The sequence below is a fragment of the Lissotriton vulgaris genome, chromosome 3_1 (assembly GCF_964263255.1).
Source record: "Lissotriton vulgaris chromosome 3_1, aLisVul1.2, whole genome shotgun sequence".
Lineage (NCBI taxonomy): Eukaryota > Metazoa > Chordata > Amphibia > Caudata > Salamandridae > Lissotriton > Lissotriton vulgaris.
The window spans coordinates 2,110,780,197-2,110,800,812 of NC_141689.1; the positions used below are offsets into that span (position 1 = coordinate 2,110,780,197).

The 20,616-nt window shown below is 45.9% G+C and overlaps 1 protein-coding gene across 1 annotated transcript in view; it reads left to right on the forward strand.

Moving 5' to 3' along the window:
• The window catches only part of NFXL1 (nuclear transcription factor, X-box binding like 1), a 680,877-nt gene that overhangs the window by 158,975 nt on the left and 501,286 nt on the right, over positions 1-20,616 (forward strand). The window contains exon 11 of the mRNA XM_086962681.1: positions 1,855-1,977. Within this exon, the coding sequence (XP_086818807.1) occupies positions 1,855-1,977 (123 nt within the window). The remainder of the gene's footprint in view (positions 1-1,854; positions 1,978-20,616) is intronic.

Consider the following 20,616-nt stretch of genomic DNA (forward strand, 5'->3'; position numbering starts at 1 on the left):
TGCAAATTAACAATAAAAATGTGTAAAGTTTTAAAAGTAAGGCAATACAATTTTAAAATTCAGCAACTCATAAACTGGCTCCCGGCTTCCGCCTCAGGAGCAATAATGTCCCTAGGTCACTAATTTCCATATAATACGTATGAGCCTGCAATCCTTTGTAAAAACCTGCCTCTAATTTCCCTATTACAGGCGAGTTGTGACGTTTATAGTCACCTGACATCTCTGGTCATCTGTAATAATGAAAGTACATAGCTTCTCAACTGTAATAAGGTATTACAGTCGATTTCTGACAAGACAATGCCTCCTGCCAGCGCCAGCAGCAAAAGTGAAATGCAGGTCACATGGCTGCAGTTTAATACAAGGAAAAGGAGAACTAGCTTTTCGTTCTTATGATCTGTTTTTATAAAAGGAAAAGTCTTCACCATTAAGGTAATATTTCTAGCAGCATGTTTATTTTTTCACACTAATATCCTAATAATCCTCATTTGTAAAGCATGAACATATCACCCATTAAGGTTTCAAGGCGCTGGGGGGGTCATCAGGGAGATTAAGTAAGCTCTTGCCCAGGTCACATGATGCTGAGCTGCCGCCGAGGATCAAACCGTGATCCCTGCTGTCCGAAGTCAGACGCTCTGGTCGCTGTGCCACACCTCTCCCTGTTTGCATGTTTCTACATATTCTGAGCGAATGCATTTTAATCTTATTTACAATTAATCAATTCAAAAAAAAATTTGCAAGAAATTACAAAATGCTTTTTGGTGTGTTTAATTTCCCACTACGGGTATTTTAATCTTCATTTCTGCAACCTTACGTTACTTTGCATATGAAAGACCAAGATGCCAAGGGGATTAAGTGGTTTGGGGGAAGAGTGATCATTCGTATGACCATATCTTATAAGGAATATAATGCCCTCTTCAGTGTGTTAAAAGGAGGTTGCAAGTCACATCGTACTACCATCACCTTATAAAGAAACTTTGCCTTCGGCCTCGTTCCTCTGTATAGTCATGGCACGTTTTGGTGACTTGTATCTTTTTAGTGCACGGGGGATACTTCATCCCATATATGACAGTCAAGTTGTTACATTTCTAGTGATCTGTAATAAGAAAATGAAGTAACTGCTGAACTGTAATATATTACTAAAGTCGAGGTGTGACATCCAGCAGCCAAGGTGAAAGGCAGTTGCTGCCTAAACAACAAAAGGAGAACTGGCTTTTCTTTATATTTGTTTTGTTTTTCTAAATTTGAAAGTGAACCGCTGAAAGGAGACATTATGGCAACATGTTATCACATAGGTAACTACAGGAAAGAAACAATGCCTTTTTACATTACTACTCATTCTGAGTTACAGCCCTTTCTTACTCTGATTTACATTAATCTGATTCCAGTGTTTTTTAAAGTAATTAATACTTTTTGATGTGTTTCATTTCATACTAAAGATTCTTTTTATTATTAATTTCTGCAATCCTAATATTTAAAGGATTTACGCTTTTTTTGCGTGAAGCTGGTCAGTATGACCTTGTATTAGGATAAACCAAATACCTTCTGCTGTTTATTAAAAGGATATTGCAAATCACCTTAGAGTTCCATGTCCTTTTTATAGGAACTCCTTGATGAGTTGCAATATCCTTGTACTGTACTTTATCTCAAATGCAAAACAAGAGCTGTAACTTTCTTCCTGTTGTCCAATTCCAATGCAAGTGGCAGTTGCCTGCATCTGCCTGAGATGAACGTGTGAAAGGTCCCAAAGAAGCAGTCATTCTAGTGGGCTTGTAGACCAGCAACTGATTTGTTTTCCATAAACATACTATGTTCCAGCAGCTTAAATTATAGATTTTTTTTTTTTTACTTGTTTAGGAAGTTGAAAAACAGTGTCGCTGTGGAAAACATACGAAACGCATGCCATGTCATAAGCCTTATCAGTGTGAAACAAAATGCCCGAAGACTCGTGACTGCCAGCGACACCAGTGCAAGAGGAAGGTAAGTGTAAAGCACATTATGCTAGCTAAGCTTGTGTGCTTTTAAGGGCGCATTGTCCCCTCAGTATGTGTGTTTGTACAGGAACAGGTTGCTAGGGTCTTTTTTCGACATTCGTGAACGGGGATTGAGATTGTTTTTTATATATGCAAACAGGGATCAAGATTGTTTTGTTAACATCTAATGTGATTTTCCTCACAGAGATGGGTTTTCAGTTCCTTTCTGAGGTGAAGCAGCAAAGGCTTGATCAAAGACCCTTGGCATAATAAGTGTTGTGTTTTAAGTATCTTGGAGTTTGTTAACATCCAGGGGTCATGTTATACATATGGCGCATTTTCCTTGATTGTGGCCTGCGCGCCAGTGTTGCCAGTAGGTAGTAATAGTTAGGACCTTGTTTCCATAGGAAAAGTTGTTTTGTTTTGCCAATAACTTTGTCGCCGTCTTACACATCCTCGCAATTTTTTTAAAAATTAGTACGACACTCACTTTAGCTGCTGTCTTGAAAGTTTCGGTGTGATCCATCAAGTGGCGGCCGAGAAAAAGGGGGGAGTATCCAGAAACACGGTTTCATCATGCAAATTCCTATAGGGATTTCACACATGAATACAGCCCCAACCGCTGAATGGAATTACACCAAATTTGGCAGAAAGGTAGCTGTTTGTCCATAAAGCAGCCTTTTTGATAATATCTAGGACCGCAAAGGCTCTGTGAACTGCAGGTCGCATGCTGAGATCTGATTGACTGCCAACACTACAAGCAGAAAGTGCTGCAGCCATCCTAGGGAAAAAACTATTAAAAAAAACTTTTTTAAAAAAGAAAAGGGGGCAGGGTAGGAATACAGAAGTTGTTTATTTCTTTTGCATTTTTGCCGAAAATCGCAGCGGATCTCCCATGCTTGTTTTGAAATGATGCCCTGGGTGGGTCAGGTGTCTGGGGCATTTTTCTTTTTTAAAAGGAGGTGGGTGCACGGCACCACCTCCTAAGGCTCTTAGAGCACCAGGGGCCAACACCTCCCCAGGCTTTATTTTGAATGAATAAATGAATGAAATGGCATTTGTAATGCGCAGCTATGCCCAATGGGCGTCAAGGCGCCTAAATCAAATAACTAGCTGTCAGCAGTCAGAATCAGAGCTTACTGGTATGCTTTAATAAAAAGCCAAGTTTTCAATGACTTCCTGAAAAGGTCAAAAGAAGGCAGTGACTTGATCTCAAGGGGGAGTGTATTCCACATCTGGGGTGCCAGAATGGAAAAAGCTTTGCTCCCCCAACTAGCCTTCTTGGCTCGAGGGATTACCAGTTGGTTGAGCTCACTGGAGCGTAGGCATCTGTTCAGGACATACCTAGTAAGTAGGGATCCAAGGGCATCAGCCGGACCTGCAATTAAAGCCTTATATGTTAGACAGAGAAGTTTGAACATGATCCTTGAGGGAATAGGGAGCCAATGGAGATTCTTCCTCGCCAAGGTCATAGATGACAACCAAGGCAGGGCAAGGGCAAAACGCGCTGCCGCATTTTGTATGACCTGCAAGCGCTGCAGAAGGCCCTTGTTGGCCCCGGCGTAAAGTGAATTACAGTAATCGAGCCTTGAGCCAACAAGGGCGATCACCACCTGTTTCCGTGCCTGTGGGGAAAGATAGTGGACAATCCTTTTCAGAGTCCTGATGACGCCCCAACAGGTAGCCACCGTTCTGTTGACCTGAAGCTCCATAGAGAGCTGGGTGTCAAAGATGACACCAAGGTTCCTGGCAGATTGTGTGGGTGTGGGGCAAATGCCTAAAGAAGGAGGCCACCACTCACCTGACCACATGCCCTGGTCTTTGCCAAAGACCAGGACCTCTGTCTTGTCCCGGTTCAACTTTAGGGAGTTGGAAATCATCCACTCTGCAACAAGTTGCATGCAGGACCTAAAGTTTGACGCGGCTACATTCACAGAGTGGGTCAGGGATACCATAATCTGCGTGTCGTCGGCATACGACACTACCTCCATCCCCTGAGATCTTACTAGTCTTGCAAGGGGGGCCACGTAGATGTTGAACAGGGTTGGGCTCAATGACGACCCCTGTGGCACCCCACATTGCAAAGACTTAGCAGGGGAGAGGTACTCTCCTAGCATGACACGCTGCTCTCGTTGATGTAAGAAGGAGCTCAGGAGACTGAGGGCCGGTCCTTCTACCCCTGCCTCCCTTAACCTGGATGTTAAAGTAAGGGGAGACAGGGTGTCGAATGCTGCTGTAAGGTCCAGCAGCACCAGCACGGTGGTTTGACCCAGATCAACTTTCCTGCGGATGTTATCCATGACCTTAGTCAAGGCAGACTCCGTGCTATGCAGCTTTCTAAAGCCATGTTGGGACCCATCCAAGAAACCTGAAGCATCAAGGAAGTTAGAAAGGTGAAAGTTCAAATGGGTCTCCAACATCTTGGCAGGGGCCGGCAGAAGGGAGATGGGTCTGAAGTTCTTCAATACTCTGGGGTCTAAGGTGGTCTTTTTCAGCAGCGGCTTTAGAATGGCTTTCTTCCAAAGTGATGGAAAAATGCCTTGTTCCAAGGCTCCATTCATTACTTCCAGCATCGGAGGAAGAATGATATCCCTACAGTTCTTTAGTTGTTTCAAAGGAACTGGGTCCAATGGGGAAGACAATTTCGTTTTGTCCAGCAGGCTATTAAGTCCCTCCAAAGAAAGAGCAGGGAAATGTTCGAGGGACTGGGGGGTATCTATGCTCCAAGATTCCAGCAGTTTAATTCGAGAAGAGTCCTCAGAACTCAGAGATTTCCTCTGTGATTGTAGAGCTATGTAGATATCATCTATTTTTTTATAGAAGAAGTCTGATATGTTGTTGCATAGCTCCTGTGAAGCAACCACAGGATCTGGTACCTGGAGAGAGCACAGTGAGTCCACAATTTTAAAGAGCTCTTTAGAAGATGTTAAAGAACAGGTTAAGTTGGTAAAATAGTCCTGTTTTTCCTTGATCACTCTATTTTTGTACTCTCGTAACAGGCTGTTATAGACTTCTCGATCTTTGGGATCCCAGGATTTACGCCATCCTCGTTCCTTCTGTCTGCATTTTTGTCTAAGAAGCCTCAGGTCAGTTGAAAACCAAGGGGCAGTTGGCTTCTGTCGAGCTACAGATTTCAGAGAGGGGGGGGCTAGTTCATCTGCGGCTCTGATGATAGCATCGGTGAGTTCTTGAGCCGACTCATCCACCATCCACTGAGATGTGATATTAGTATTAAGAATGAAAGGGGCAAGAGCCTCATTTGTGAAATTTCTGAAGCTCCTTTTGGAGTATTTTTTGCCGGTGCCCAAATCAGCATCAGAGCAGGGGATGTCTAGGGACAGTGGGACTGCTAGATGGTCGGACCAAGTAATCGGTACCGGCGTTCCAACAGTTAATCTGGAGTCGTTAGAAAAAATCCCATCAAGGGTATGCCCCGCCTTATGGGTCGGGTGGAGAACTCTTTGGACAAAGTCGCACGCCTCCAATGAATTAAGCAAGGAGGAGGTATCTTTCGAGGCCATATCCTCTAAATGGAAATTGATATCCCCCAAAATGGTTAGATGTGGTCTACCAAAGTAGGGTTCCAAAATTCTAAAGAGTTCTGGGCAGAAGTTAACTCTGGAACCAGGAGGCCTATAAAGTAGAATACCAGAAAAGGAGCTCGATGGAGCATGCACAATACAGAAATATAGGGCCTCGAAGGGGTCGGTAGGAACCGATAGGGGTTTTATGGTGCAAGAGAGTGTGGATTTAAAAAGAATAGCTATTCCACCACCTCTGCAACGTTCTCTATCTAACCTCAGGAAGGTGTAACCTTCAGGAATGGCCAAAAGAAGGTCATGACCAGAGGAGTCAGAGGCCCAAGTCTCGGTAACAAAGACCCAGTCCGGATGCCTCGTGCTAACAAAGTCATGAAATTCGATCCCGTGTCTGATCAAAGAACGTGCGTTGATCAAAAAGCCCTGTTTGGGTTGGGAGATGTGACTAACAGACGCAGGAGGAGCAGAATGCCTACAGGCCTGACTTGAAAAATTAAAAGATAGTTTACAGGAAGGACACGAACGCGCCTGAAGCAGTACCTCAGGTCTGAGCCGATGATGACAAAAGTGCGCAGGGGGTCTCAGAGACAGCAGGTTGCGAAACAAATCATCCCGGATGGAGGAAAAGGACAAATCGGGAGTCCCAGGGTCCAGCCCGTCCTGCAGCCCGTCCTCAGCGCGGACGGGCGCAGACGGGCTGAACTCTGGCGTAACTCCGGCGTCAGTCTGGCGTCCCCGCAGCGCGTATCCGCTGCGCGTCAGCATGACTCACTTAAATACACGCCTAGAGTCCTACTGGCGACTAGAGCGCTATGCCTACCAATCAGCGCTAAGAATCGGCACCATCCACACCCAAAATGGCGCTACAAAGCGGAACTGCGCCGGGAAGCGGACCCGCCAAACAGCGGTGAGTTTCCCTCAAGTTAGAGTGCAAGTAAGGGCCAGGCGCTGTCAGCGCTATTAAAAACAAGGGAAAAATTAACCTAAGCTGAAATAAAATATTAGACAAGGTTATCTTAAAAACGAGCAGCAGCTCGATTCCTGAAGTGCACAAAGCGCATGCACCGGTCGACTGGCAGCTACGAAGGAAGAACGAGCAGTTTACCTCACTTAAATACACGCCTAGCGTCCTACTGGCGACTAGAGCGCTATGCCTACCAATCAGCGCTAAGAATCGGCACCATCCACACCCAAAATGGCGCTACAAAGCGGAACTGCGCCGGGAAGCGGACCCGCCAAACAGCGGTGAGTTTCCCTCAAGTTAGAGTGCAAGTAAGGGCCAGGCGCTGTCAGCGCTATTAAAAACAAGGGAAAAATTAACCTAAGCTGAAATAAAATATTAGACAAGGTTATCTTAAAAACGAGCAGCAGCTCGATTCCTGAAGTGCACAAAGCGCATGCACCGGCCGACTGGCAGCTACGAAGGAAGAACGAGCAGTTTACCTCACTTAAATACACGCCTAGCGTCCTACTGGCGACTAGAGCGCTATGCCTACCAATCAGCGCTAAGAATCGGCACCATCCACACCCAAAATGGCGCTACAAAGCGGAACTGCGCCGGGAAGCGGACCCGCCAAACAGCGGTGAGTTTCCCTCAAGTTAGAGTGCAAGTAAGGGCCAGGCGCTGTCAGCGCTATTAAAAACAAGGGAAAAATTAACCTAAGCTGAAATAAAATATTAGACAAGGTTATCTTAAAAACGAGCAGCAGCTCGATTCCTGAAGTGCACAAAGCGCATGCACCGGTCGACTGGCAGCTACGAAGCTGGGCAGAGCGGACCCCCTCTCCCCAGGCTTGCTCGGAGCCCCAAGGACTAACACCTTCCCGGGGCTTTTATTTTAATTATGGAAGGAGAGCCACACGGACCCTGATCCTGGGCTTATTACAAGCCCCAGGTACTACCACCTCCCTGCGCCAATATATTCATCCATTTGTGGGGGGCGCATTGGCCGGGGACCAACACCTCCCCAGGAATTTATTTTCATAATGGAAGTGGGCCGAGCGGACCCCCTCTCCCCGGGCTTGCTCGGAGCCCCAAGGACTAACACCTTCCCGGGGCTTTCATTTTAATTATGGAAGGAGAGCCACGCGGACCCTGATCCTGGGCTTATTACAAGCCCCAGGGACTATCACCTCCCTGCGCCAATATATGCATCCATTTGTGGGGGGCCGCACTGGCCCTGGGGACCTCGACCTCCCGGGGTGTACACAATAAATACTGGGAGGGTGTCTGCTCTGCCACCCTACCGGGCCATATATGGCCCTGCGGACCGCCACTCCTCAAGCATGGTTCCTGCTATGACCCGGGGTGTCTACCCTCTGTACATAGCTGTTTGCTCTGACTTGATGAGAGATTTGACAGCACCCGCCAAGTCAGAGCAAACACTAACACTGCTCACAGCAAGCGAGAACTGTGAAACCGCTCCCACTTGCTGGAAGCTGAGTTTTCATCTGTTTGCCTGCCCGCTGTCATGCAGGCAGGGAAACTGATGAAATGATCGCTCTCACGCACAGCGAGCTGCATGTTTAGCAGCCCCCTGCCTGAGAACAGTGCCGGCTCCCACAGGAGGCGGTGAGCCGGCTGGGACCGCGAGAGCCTTGAAGCTCCCTCGTGGTCTCCTTGCTGCACACTGGGTGCCCTGGGGGACAACCAGGAAACACGGCCTGGCCCCGGACGAAGGGGTACGCGGGCTGATAACGGCCTAGGGAGGGGGGGGGACCCGTTGCTCCCCATTGAGTTAAGGCCGGGCTCTGGGGCTGTATGTGTCCAGTGAGGGGGCGCAGGACCCCATTTTTACTTTAAAGAATCTGTTTGGCCCTAGGGAGGTGTTATCAGTGAAGTAATTAGTGATGTAATATGTGAGGTCATAAGCAGTGCATTGCTGTGGTGCAAGTTATAATTAGCTCAAGTAACACATATCTCCCTCCCAAATGTTTAACCCCTTCGATGCTGATGACGAGCTCAGCTCGTCATCAGCCACGGGGGGCGTGTGCGGATGACGAGCTGAGCTCGTCATCTTACGCGGCTTTTAGAAAAAAGCCGCGTAGGGGAAAAATAACCGCTGCAGCGATGCGGTTAAGAGATGTTATAGTTAGGTGGCAATTTCTGTGCCAACGTAACTTTTTGAACTTAAAAATCACAGAAATTCAGCATTATATAAAGCAGGGCCAACTATAACTTGGGCACCCACCAGGCACTGCTTATTACCTCAAATATTACATCACTCATGACATATTCAAGGACATCGTTAATGACGTCATCCAAAGAGTATGTTGGTTTGTTTTAGACTTCACATAGTGACGGGTAGGTTTCATCCAACTTCTCTACCTAATTTTGTACAGCCTCTTTCCTGCTAATGAGTGTAAATATTTACAAGATGCTTGTGCTGCTAATAGGTCATAGGGGTGGGGAAGTGAGCTAAAGAACGATGATGGATTAAACCCAGATCTGTGACTGGGGGTGAGTGACTGAAAAGTTTCAGCACTCCGCCCATCATCTCCTTTCTAAAGCTTTGTTTGCACTAAGTTGGCAGGGTATGCACAGACGTTGGTCCCTTGCTCACTTTGCCACTGGATTCAGGCTAGCCTGGCTGATTAGGGGGTGTTACCCCAAAACCAGTCCCAGGACGCTTGTTTCCGGTACAGGGAATACCTCGTTTGGAAGTTTGGGCTGGACTGTTCCCATGAGGCACAGGGTCAAGACTGATTTTAATATAGCTGGGTCTGAACTGTGGTGGCAAAGTCAGCTAAAGAACGATGGTGGATTCAAACCAGATCTGTGACTAGGTGTGAGTGACTGAAATGTTTCAGCACTCCGTCCATCATCTCCTTGTGTTTGCTTTGACTTGAACATTATCAGCTTTACATTATCTGTATGGGGCTTTGTGAATATTGAAAAGTAGTAAAGTTAGACTTTTTGTCTGAGTTTACATTTATGCATCAGGCCCTTTTTTAATGAGGACTTAAACACAATCACCTTCATGCACTATCTCTGGAGACTTAAACACCACTATAATAACACACTATCTTTGTGGGGACTTGAAAAACACTGTAATAACACACTATCTTTGTGGGGACTTGAAAAACACTGTAATAACACACTATCTTTGTGGGGACTTGAAAAACACTGTAATAACACACTATCTTTGTGGGGATTTGAAAAAACACTGTAATAACACACTATCTTTGTGGGGACTTGAACATCTCTATGATAACACACTATCTCTGTGGGGACTTCATCATTGCTATAATAATATACCATCTCTGTGGGGACTTGAGCATTCCTATAATTACACACAACCTCTGTGTGGACTTGAACATCATTAGCTTCACACTCTTTATAATGGGAGTTCAGCTTTGAATGCACACACTATTTCTTTTTTTTTTTTTTTTTTTTTTTTTTAATTGATGAACATTATACAGATTATACTTTTGCTCCATTTCTGTCGGGACCCCCCCCCCCCCCCCCCCCCGGCACCTTCTCGCAGCACTAGCACTAGTTCCCTTTCAAGTTTACAGACAATAGACTGAAAAGATAATAAAATAGGATCTGAGGGAAAGAAGACAATCGGAAGAAGAAATAAAAATAGCCAAAAAAGAAAAAGAAAAGAAAAGAAAGAAGGGAGAACAGCAAACATTTCCTAATAAAAAATTACTACCTAGAATTCCAATGTAATTAGAAGAAAAGAAAAAAAAATAGTTTTTGCCAGCATGCGGCTTAATTCAGCCTAGTGTACCATCTGCCCATTTCTCTACACACTATTTCTATGGAGATTTACATACAATGATATTTACCTGTGGGGACTTAAACGTCTATTTTGGCAAAAATGTAACCAGCTAATCAAGTTTCGGGTTCCTCTTGACCATATTCCTTGAATCCATATGTTAATTTCTTTATGCGTTAGTTCCCTTATCTCCTAAGATGATTTTAAACGCTAATAAATAGGTGAAATACAGCTTTAAGTGTCTTTCTTTAAGCATGAAATGACATTTTCTGGCACATTAACATAATCTGTCAGTAATGTACACACCTAGTATATATGCAGAAATTCATATATGGATCGATTATAATGTTGTTTGTGTATATTGTTGATAAAATAAACATTTAGCCATGTGCCTTCGACTGTATTCAATCACAAATAGTGTTACGGACTAGGTCCCCACAAGGGTGGTAGCAAGTGTTCAAGTTCCCACAAGGATAGTGCTGTGCGCACGATGAAACAACAATATATTTTTAAATTTAAAGCAGGATCCTGTATCCTGAATTTTTTCTTAACATTTTTCTGTAATTAGTGTGTTTTAAAAACATTGGGAAAGGTCAGTCCCCACAAGGCAGGTATTCACACATAGTCCCCACAAGAATGGTAACACGTGTATGCGTGTGTGTGTGTGTGTGTGTGGGTGTGTGTGTGTGCGTGTATGTGTGGGTGTGTTCAATCATAAACAAAGGCGCGCAGCACTTCGAGAGTCAATGGCAAACTTCCTTTATTTCAGATATTACGACAGTTCTTTCTCCTGTGCTGTTCACCTCCTTGGTGCCCCAGGTCCTTTTGGCACCCACACCTTCAGTCCAGATGCTGCCATCCACCAATAGCTCTACCGGCGCTTCTTCCTCCAACGCCACCAACCATCACTCTATTACCACTGTTGGTGCCGCTAGTGGCCCTGCTTACAATTGCTTACGACATCTGGTGACAAGTTCTTCATCAGCATAGGAGAGGGGCCCAATGTCTCCTTGAGGAACAACATGATCAGGAACACTACCCCCATTCCTACAAATAAACCAATAATGACTTTTTGGGGCTAACTCTGACACTCTATACATTCAGAGAACAGACAGTGAGGCTGATCCTTTACAGTACCTTTCGAATGCCTACCAGACTTGGCTTATGCCAGTGGCATGGACTGCTACCCTGATTTGGAAATGTTCCATCCTATGGGTCCTTCGCCCTCAGAAGAGGCTTGCTATTACAGTGGGCAGGATGACAGCGGATATTTTGGAACTCCCTCTTCCTTGAATCAAAAGCTAACATCTTAATAGAGTTTCTTCAGTCTTCTGTTCAAACATCTAAACCCCTTCTACCATTCAATGTTGCTCATTTGGAGCTAGTTAAATGACTTGGGGGAGGCTCGCTGAATCCCCTGTGGTGTACAGGAGCATAGCCAGTTGATACCGGCCTGACTCACGAGACCCTACCGTTCTCTCAGTCCACCCTTCACTGGAGACTTCGGTAGTTCAAGCCTCTTGTTCGATTAAGTACTTCCCAGGTGACTTTCCTGTAGACCGTGCAGATGGGGAGGCCAATAAATTTAAAGTTGTAGGCAAGTAAAGCATTAATTGCTAGAAATTTATCACTCAAATCCCTCTACTCCACCTGCCTTTTGGGACGTTACACTCATGCCTTCTGAGACATGGGAATCCTAGTTACCAACAACTTGCTAAAACAGTTACACTGGAACTTTTCTGAGATGAAAAAGGGTGGCAAGTGGCTTCCTGGCAGATTATTCATTCTGGCTTTAATTCAGCACACTCTGTGGTCAGACGAATGGGATCCTCAGTTCAGTAATGGTCAGGCATTATACTTGGCTCAGAACTTCTGGCTTCACCTCAGATGTGCAGACCACCCTTGTGGCATTGCCCTTCGATGGGTCCAAAGTTTTGGAGAGAAGGCCAACTATGTCTTGTAGAGATTAATGCTGTGCTACTGCGCGCACCCTTGGATTGCAGCCCCCTCAACTTGATTATAGGTAGTTTTCCAATCTTCAGGGGTCCCTGTGAGGATTTAGTTTTTGCTATTGCAATCTCAAACCTTCAACAGCAGTTCCAGAACCCTCTGCTCTGTCAGAATAGCTGTCATGGAAAATGTCAGGGCCATGTCATGCAAGTGCCAGCCTCCTACTACTCCTACTACTCCTCCGCCTCATCATCCTCCCACCCCTCCCGGGAAGCAGCTTTAGTTTGCCATTTCAACTCATTTGAGACCGGCGGGAGGCTGGGTGTTCTTCTTTCTACATGCTTGGAAGTCCATTACTTTCGACCGTTGGGTCCTTCAAATTGTGGAAAGAGGATATACCTACCCTTCCACAAGCTCCTCCTTGTTCTTATCAGACAGAAGACCATCTCTGCATCCTCGAGCAGGAAGTGGCAACCCTGGTGCTGAAGGGAGAAATGGAGTTGGTGCTGGAGCAGGAGACTGGGCAGGGGTGTTATTCTTGGTACTTCCTAGTGCCCAAGAAGGATAGCAGTCTTCATCTCATTCTAGGTTCCCAGGGTCTTGAATCTCTTTTTCCACAAAGAGAAGTTCAAGATGCCAACCCTGGCTCGGCTTCTTTGGGCACTGTAAGTGAAAGACTGGATGGTCTCAGGCTTGCATGATGCATATTCCCATATTCGGATCCTGCAGGCACACGGGAGGTACCTGTGGTTTATGGTGGGACACACCCACTACCTGTGTGCTGTTGACCCTTTCAGACTGATTTCTGCAACCAGAGTATTTACTAAAATGATGACAGTAGTAGTGGCACATCTCAGATTATCAGAAATGGCAGTATTCCCACACCTGGATGACCGGCTTCTGAAAACGAGGTCGCTAGAGATGGTGTTTCACTATTTGCAGTCTACTGCATCACTGCTGTTTAACCTGGGATATTCGATCTATGTGTCCAAATCTCACCTGAAAACTTCTCTGTTTCGCCTGTTTATAGAGGCAGTGCTGAATATGAAATTCAAACAAGCCTTTTTGCCTCCAACGAGGATTTGAGTCTCATCTAATATTTGATTCCTTTGCTTCAGGAATTGGCTCAGATTCCAGTTCTGTTGGTCAGGTGCCTTTCTAGGTCTGCTGGCTTCTTTCATCCTTCTGGTCTCATATGCATACTGGCACTTGAAGCTAATCTGATTTGGTAGGACATGGAGAAGCATCTAGATTTCAGAATGTCATTTTAGACCACCTAGTTGTGACCACAGTGGTGACTGATGCCTCCACTCTAGTATGGAGTGCTCATATGGAGGAACTGGAGATCAGAGGTCTCTGTTTAGGCAAATCTATTTGAATTTCTGCACAGTCTGTACAAAATGAAAAAATCATTCCCTCTGGGTTGCACATGTTTGTGGAGGACCTTCAAACACTACATATCCGCTCAACCAGAATGGTAATTGGATTTAACAGTGTATTGCTTTTGTAAACTGGCCATCACGACAAGAAGTTACAGATAAGTGTCACAAATGTTCGTTTTCCTACTCATCTTCATTATTGTTTTAATTTCAACAGTTAGTTTCTTTGGGAAATTTTTGAGGAAGCTACACAAATTACCTGGTGCTGAATTTAGAATTTAGTCTACTTTTCAGAAATCTATAGCTTTTCAGGAACAGACATGGATTTCACATCTGGTACCATCACAAACTGCAAGTAGGCCGAGTCACAAAAATTAGGAAAAACAGACTACCTCTGTGAAAAATACAAAAACGCAGCAAAAAAATGATTTTTATACAATTCTCCTTGTTCCTGAAACCTTGAAAGGTGGTGATCCTAGCACAGCAAGCCTTTCATTGATGCAGTTTTTAGAAAAAAATACTTTTTCTTGCACAGCACTTTCCCCCCAGTTTTCCCACAAAAACCCAGAATTTGGCTATATTTTGGAATTTTTCTCGATTGCCCCCAATGCTAACCTAAAAACTATGGGTACACCTAGAATCCTAGGTATGTTGGGAAACAAAGACACACATTTGGCATGGATATTTTTTATTGAAAGAAAAATATGAACGTTTAAACAAAAGCTATCACTAACATCCCAAAAGGTGCTTAATCCAGTTGGGAAAGCCCTAGCAGCCAAGCTGTTAAGTCGTGGGGACAAGATGGAGAGCAACAGACTCCAAATAGAGAGTACAGCAGCAAGGTGGTTGTTAGAACTGGGGGTCTCTAGTTGGCAGAAGTAGGTACAACTTTCCAAATAGGGACCCTTGATTCTAGTCAGGTTAAGGAGGAAACCCTCTGTGATAACCCCTACTCCCCCTCTAGGTAGCTTTGCACGAGCAGTCAAGGCTAATCAGAAGGCAATGTGTAAAGTATTTGTACCAACACTCACAGTAATACAGTGAAAACACCACAAACTGACTCCACAACAGTTTAGAAAAATAAAGGTATTTAATCTAAACTACACAAGACCAAAACAACAAATATCCAACATACACAGTTCAAGAATATGGTTGCGATGAAGTTCTTTAGGTTGCGATAAAATAATCCACAGTTGCGTGAAAAGTTCACAGTTGTGTCACGTTTAGCTCACAGTACCTTTAGTTGCGACAAAGTTCCAAAAGCAGAAGCTGGTGCGGTGGAAAACAAGCGATGCGTTGCTCCTGAGACCTTGGGAAGGTGATGCGACAGCCCCGCTGCAGCAGCGGGCGTGTTGAGACGAATCCGGTCTGTATGGGGAGGAAGGCCACTTGTATGGATTCCGGTGCGTAGGTTCCGTAAGAAGTTTGTTTCTCGCAAAGGCACGATGCGACGATCTCGTAGGGGCTGCGACGATCTCCAGGGCGACGATGCACGATCCAGCGGCGATCTCTCTCTCGCAGCTCCTCGATGCGATGGTTCTGTGACGAGGCTCGCAGTGACGTGATGCTGTGCGCAAGCAAGCGGTGCGGCAATCTCACCCAGCGACGACAGTCTCTGCGACGACACTCGCAGCAATGGTAGTCTTCCCGCACCGGTCTGGTGCGTCCCGCAAACGAAGGATGTGACTGCTCTGGCAGCAGCAACAGGCGCTGCGACTATATTGGCCTTCGTAGCGGCGGGAATTTCCTCGCACTGTCGGGGATGCGCTCCGCAGCGAGCGATGCGATAACTTTTCTGCAGCAAAGTCCTTAAAACTTGGTTTTCAGCTTCCCAGCACAGGTACAACTTCCAGAGGCACCACACATGGGCCACGCACTACAGGAAGGACAGAACTCTCTCACTAGAGCTCAGGGGAAGCTGGGGGTGAAGTCCTTTTGTTCCTGGGACTTCAAAACAGGTAGCCAGCTCTTCTCAGGCCCTTGGAGATTCCTTCAAGAAAGGGGGCACAGCACAAAGCAAAGTCCTTCCCCCTCTCCTTGGCAGCAAAGTAACAGCAGGGCAATCCAGCAGAGCATCAGCTGGACAATCTTCCTTCTTCAGTTTCAGCTTTCTCCTTGGCAGAGGTCCCTTCTTGATTCCAGGATGATCTAATTTTCTATTGTCAGGGGTCCTGTACTTATACCCCTAAAAGTCTTTGTTCTCTTTGTGCAAGTGGGCCCTGAGCCCGGTCTGAACCAGTTCTGGGTGTTTCTTGAGCACTTTGTTTTCCTGGCTTCTCCTTTCCTTTCAGAGTGAGGGGCAGGGTCGTCAGCCGCCCAGCAGTAGGTGGAGCCAGCATTGTGGAAGGCAGGCACAGCCCTATTCAGGCCCAGGTGCTATCTCCTCCCACCACTCAAGTTGCAAATGCAGTCATTCAGCCTAGGGCTGACTCAGCCAGCCTCCGGGGGAATCCCCAGCCCCTGTCACTCTCAAACCAGACAGTCAATACACAAACAGGCCAAGGCACACAGGAAGGTCAGACAAGAGAACAGCAACTTTCTAAAAGTGCTGTTCTCAAACACAGGATTTAAAAACAACCTTTCCTAAAAGATGTGTTATTAAATTCTGAGTTCAGGGATACTAGACTCTTATGTCCTATCTTGTTCCTATGGGAAGATATGCTGGTAGCCACTGTAGCCAGCATCCCCCATGTTAACCTATTGCGCAAGATAGCCTTACAATAGTGAAAAACGACAATGGCTGTAATTCACTACCAGAGCATGTCACCTGCACCAGTACATGCTCTACCTTTCACATACACTGCACCCTGCCCAGGGGGGTACCTTGGGCCTTCCATAGGGGTGACCAATGTGCACAAAAAGGGAAGGGTTAGGCCTGGTCAGTGGGCATACTGACCAGGAGGACATGGCAGTTCACAGACTGCACCAGGCACTGCGGTGGCAGGCCTGAGAAAACCGTTTTGGGGCTACTCATCCGGGTGGCACAATCAGTGCTGCAGGCCCACTAGTAGCGTTTGTCATCACCAGCCCTGGTACACCTAGTGCACTTTACTAGGGACTTCTTGGTGATACAAATATGCCAATCATTTATATCCAATCATCATAACACTTTACACAGGGAGCACTTACACTCTGGCGCTGATCAGCAGTGGCAGAGTGTCCAAAGCATCTAAACCATCAAAAACGAAATCCAGCACAGCATCAAAAATACAGTAGGTAGAGGCCAAAAAGACAGGGGAAACCACGCCAAAGATGCCAGGTCTAACAGTGGTAGATAACCACGCATTCGCATGACCAGTCTATAAGTGGAGCAGGAACTGGATGAGTCAACGATTACAAGATCTATAAGTAGCACCACTTGCTGCAGAACCCCACAAGCACAGCGCCAGAACCGGCCTTGAGACACGTAGAGAGAGACACAGAGATGACTAACCTGGGCTTTGTAAATTGGAAGAGGTCAAGATCTAGTGAGGCACACAATGGGCATCCCCGACCTCCGATTGAGGCCAGGTTGGGACTAGAATGGCAGCAGGTTTGGCCATCACAATCCAGCAAAAGCTGTAATGAAAAAGCTCATGGGCCACCTGGCCATCAGAGAATCTGCTTGTGCAGGGAGGCTTGGTCTCTGAGCTCCCCAAAGCATCAGTGATTGGGCTGGGAATTCTCCTGGAGGCCCAATGCACTCAGACAGATCCTCTCACAGACTTCCCTTCAAAGTAGATTAGCTCCTCACTGGATGGACCTTATGCCACAATTGATGCCACGAAGCCCACCACATCTGATCCTGCAACGTGTCGGCCAACGGTGATGCCACTAGGCAGCGCCAGCCTTTGCTCAGATAGCACCCTGGTCCCTGAGTGGAAAGAAATGTGGCACCCTTCCTGCGACTGGTGAATAAAATAAGGTAGCAATGGTTCCAATTTTGTGTTTACAGGTCATTCACACATCAAAGCAGTAACTGACCTCTGAACACAAACTTCTTGGCACCCCCACCAATATTTTGAATCACTCACAGCATGGTGGGTGTAGGTGTGTGCCGGCAAGGGGGTGAGAGTGAGATGGGAGGGAAAGAAAGGTGGTTAATGGGGTGTAAAACGGTACTTGCAGCAAGTAAAAAGGATTAAAAGCAGTTCAGTCTGAGGGCGCGATTTAGATCTCGGCGGATGGAATACTCCTTAGAAGCAGGACTGATATCCCGTCCACTGTATTGCGATCTCCATAGGATTGTATGGGATTGTAATATGGCAGACGGGATAGTCGTCACGTTTCTGATGGAGTATTCCCCTTCACCTAGATCTGCTGTCCGCGGGACTTGAATGGAGACAGCTCAGTGCTCCCCTCTGAAAATTGCCGCCCTGGGGCAGGGCCCAGGCTCAGCCACGCCAGAAGCTAGCCCTGCCATCATGTGTGCCACATGCCACAGACCACACATTCACTGGACTTTACAGCAGTCGTGAGATTCCTTGGAACCTTTTAGCATACATGGGGCTCGCTTTGTTTCCTCCTCTACCGGATCTGCACAAGTGGGGGGACCTCGAACTGCAGGGTGAAGGCCATATAAAGATCGGTAAGAGCAGAGCTTTGTGCAGTTAGTCGTAGATTGTTTCTAATAATGCTGAATGACTTGGGTATCCTTAAACAAAAAGAGAGGTAGGGAGAGTCGATGTGACACTCTTATTCCCCGGTTATGATCAGTCAACAAGAAAAGAGTGCCCTATGGTTTATTTTTGGACCACATTTATGGAGCAAAAGAGAAAGTATAACAAACAGCCTGATTTAGGGTGTTTTTGAAGAAAGCCCTCACTCACCACCTGGTGATGACATGCTTCATCATTGGGCTCCACCAAAGAGACCGAATGTCTCTTTGGTGTGCTACAACGCCAGATCTACTGCGGAGCCGGTAGGTGGGAGTTCAGGCGTGTTTTGGTGCAAAACTAAGCTAGTGAGTGATGAGGGAATAAAAAGGTCTGTAGTGTATCAACCGGAACTTTATTCTATGATCACTAGAGACCGTATTTAAAAACAATGTGTATGGAAGCAGTCCACATTTAGTTGAGTGGTAGTTTCCTAGGTATCAGTCGACATGTTTCTTGCCATGAAATTGGTGTAAATTTACCGGGCAATTCTTCAGGACTAGAAAGGTGTATTTAAACCCAGGTGGTATGGGCGCTAAGGCCCACCCTTGCCTACGGACGTGAAAGTGAAAATAAAGATAAGAAATGTGAAAAAGTGCAAAAAGTAGAAAGACAAGTCAGTCTTCTACATAACTCCAGGTTTTGGAGGCTTCGACTTTGCGGTTTCTGCACCTGAAAGTGAAGGGACAAAGACATACATGTATAACAAAACAAATATTTTAGTAGTTGTTCTGATGATAACCGTAAGTCTATAGTGCTCCAGAAGTGGTTCAGAGACAATAATGGTGCGACATAGCCATATCGTTAACACCACCTTAGCCCCTGGGTTTTACCTGCTAATTAGAAGGAAGTGCTATGTGCTATTTAGTGGTACGAGCTAGATGTGTTGGTTGGTAAAAAATCGGAAAATTCCGATTGGCGATCAAATTAATGGTACAGGTTGATCGCATCAATAAAAACATGGTTAAAAAAGTCTTCCTTTTCGGTGTTTCAGATGGACACCTTGGGTCACAGGAGGGGGGTGGGAACGTAATTGGCACACCCTACGTGTTTGTCAGAAAAGGGAAGGAAAACATAGAGTCAGTCAGTGGCAGTTAGTTCGATACTTAGCTCTGTGTTGAGGTTTTCGTTGAATCGGAGGTTCTACTCACGCCCTCGACGCTCGGCACCCTCAGTGTACCTGCATTACCCGCTACTGGACCCCGACGATGTGGAGACGGGGATTCTGTGCCGTATATGTATCAACGACAGCGAGGTGAGGATCATTTCCGGGGTGGGAGTGGTCAAGGGTGGGGCTCGGGGTGGCGCCATAATTTGAGCCAATAGCCGTCATGCGACGGTTTCGCTACGTGAATAGCATCTGGTTGCTGGGCAACCTACAGCGTCTAGGTGGTTGTTATGCTTAAGGTGCGTTACCGACGCAAAGGTTGTGAGGTAGAGGGTTAAGGGGTAAAAACCAATTAACAGTTGTTTGCTCCCCGAGTTTTTGTTTAGTTAAGTATTTGAGAGATTGGTGAATGATTTGCACCTTTTTAACTTTTATGCAGTAATGGCCATTTCATGTGGGGGCTGCTTTAGTACTGTGTTTGCTGAACAGCTTGTTAGGCTCACACAATGTCTACTTCATCACAGCATTCCAAGGGATATCATCATTAAGACCGATAAGATGGGTCCCAAGCCTGTAGACCCACCTCTGTTCCTTTTCGAAGAGGCGACTATTTATGTTGTTGCCACTGTTTACATGTTCAATTACAGTCCAATGTAAATCATTGGTTGTATGGTTCTTTTCCAGGAAGTGTCTGCTCATTTTAGTTGTTAGTTTCTTGCATCTGATGTTTGAACGATGTTCACAGATTCTCTGCTTCACTTTTCGGCTCGTCATGCCTACGTAACGTAGGTCGCAAGGACATGTTATCAGGTAGATCACATTTTGTGAGTTGCAATTTGTGTGGTCTCTCTGTGTCCATATTTTTCCAGGCTCAAGGTCGAGCGTTTTGGAATTTTCAGTGAGGTGGCAAACACTGCAATTAGAGCAGGGAAAATGGCCAGTGATTTTTGGTAGATTCCAGGTATCCGTTACTGACCTCACTGTATCCGAGACAGTCATTTTAGGTCGCGTGTGGACGAGTGCATCCCTTAGGCTGCGTCCTTTTTTGAAAGAAAACAAAGGTTTTTCCCAAGTTTTGTTCGTGCCGGATAGGATTCTCCAATTTTTGTTAATGGACTTCTTCATATAGTTAGATAGAGTACTATATGTCGTCACACATGTTAGTGGTATTTCTTTGGGATTATCGACCTTGTCCTCCAAGAGAGCTTCACGTGGCTGATTACGTGCTCTTTTGTAGCCCTTATTTAATGTTGTCATTGGGTAGCCTCGAGATTTGAGTTTATCTGTCAAGTCGACAGACTGGGTTTTGAAGT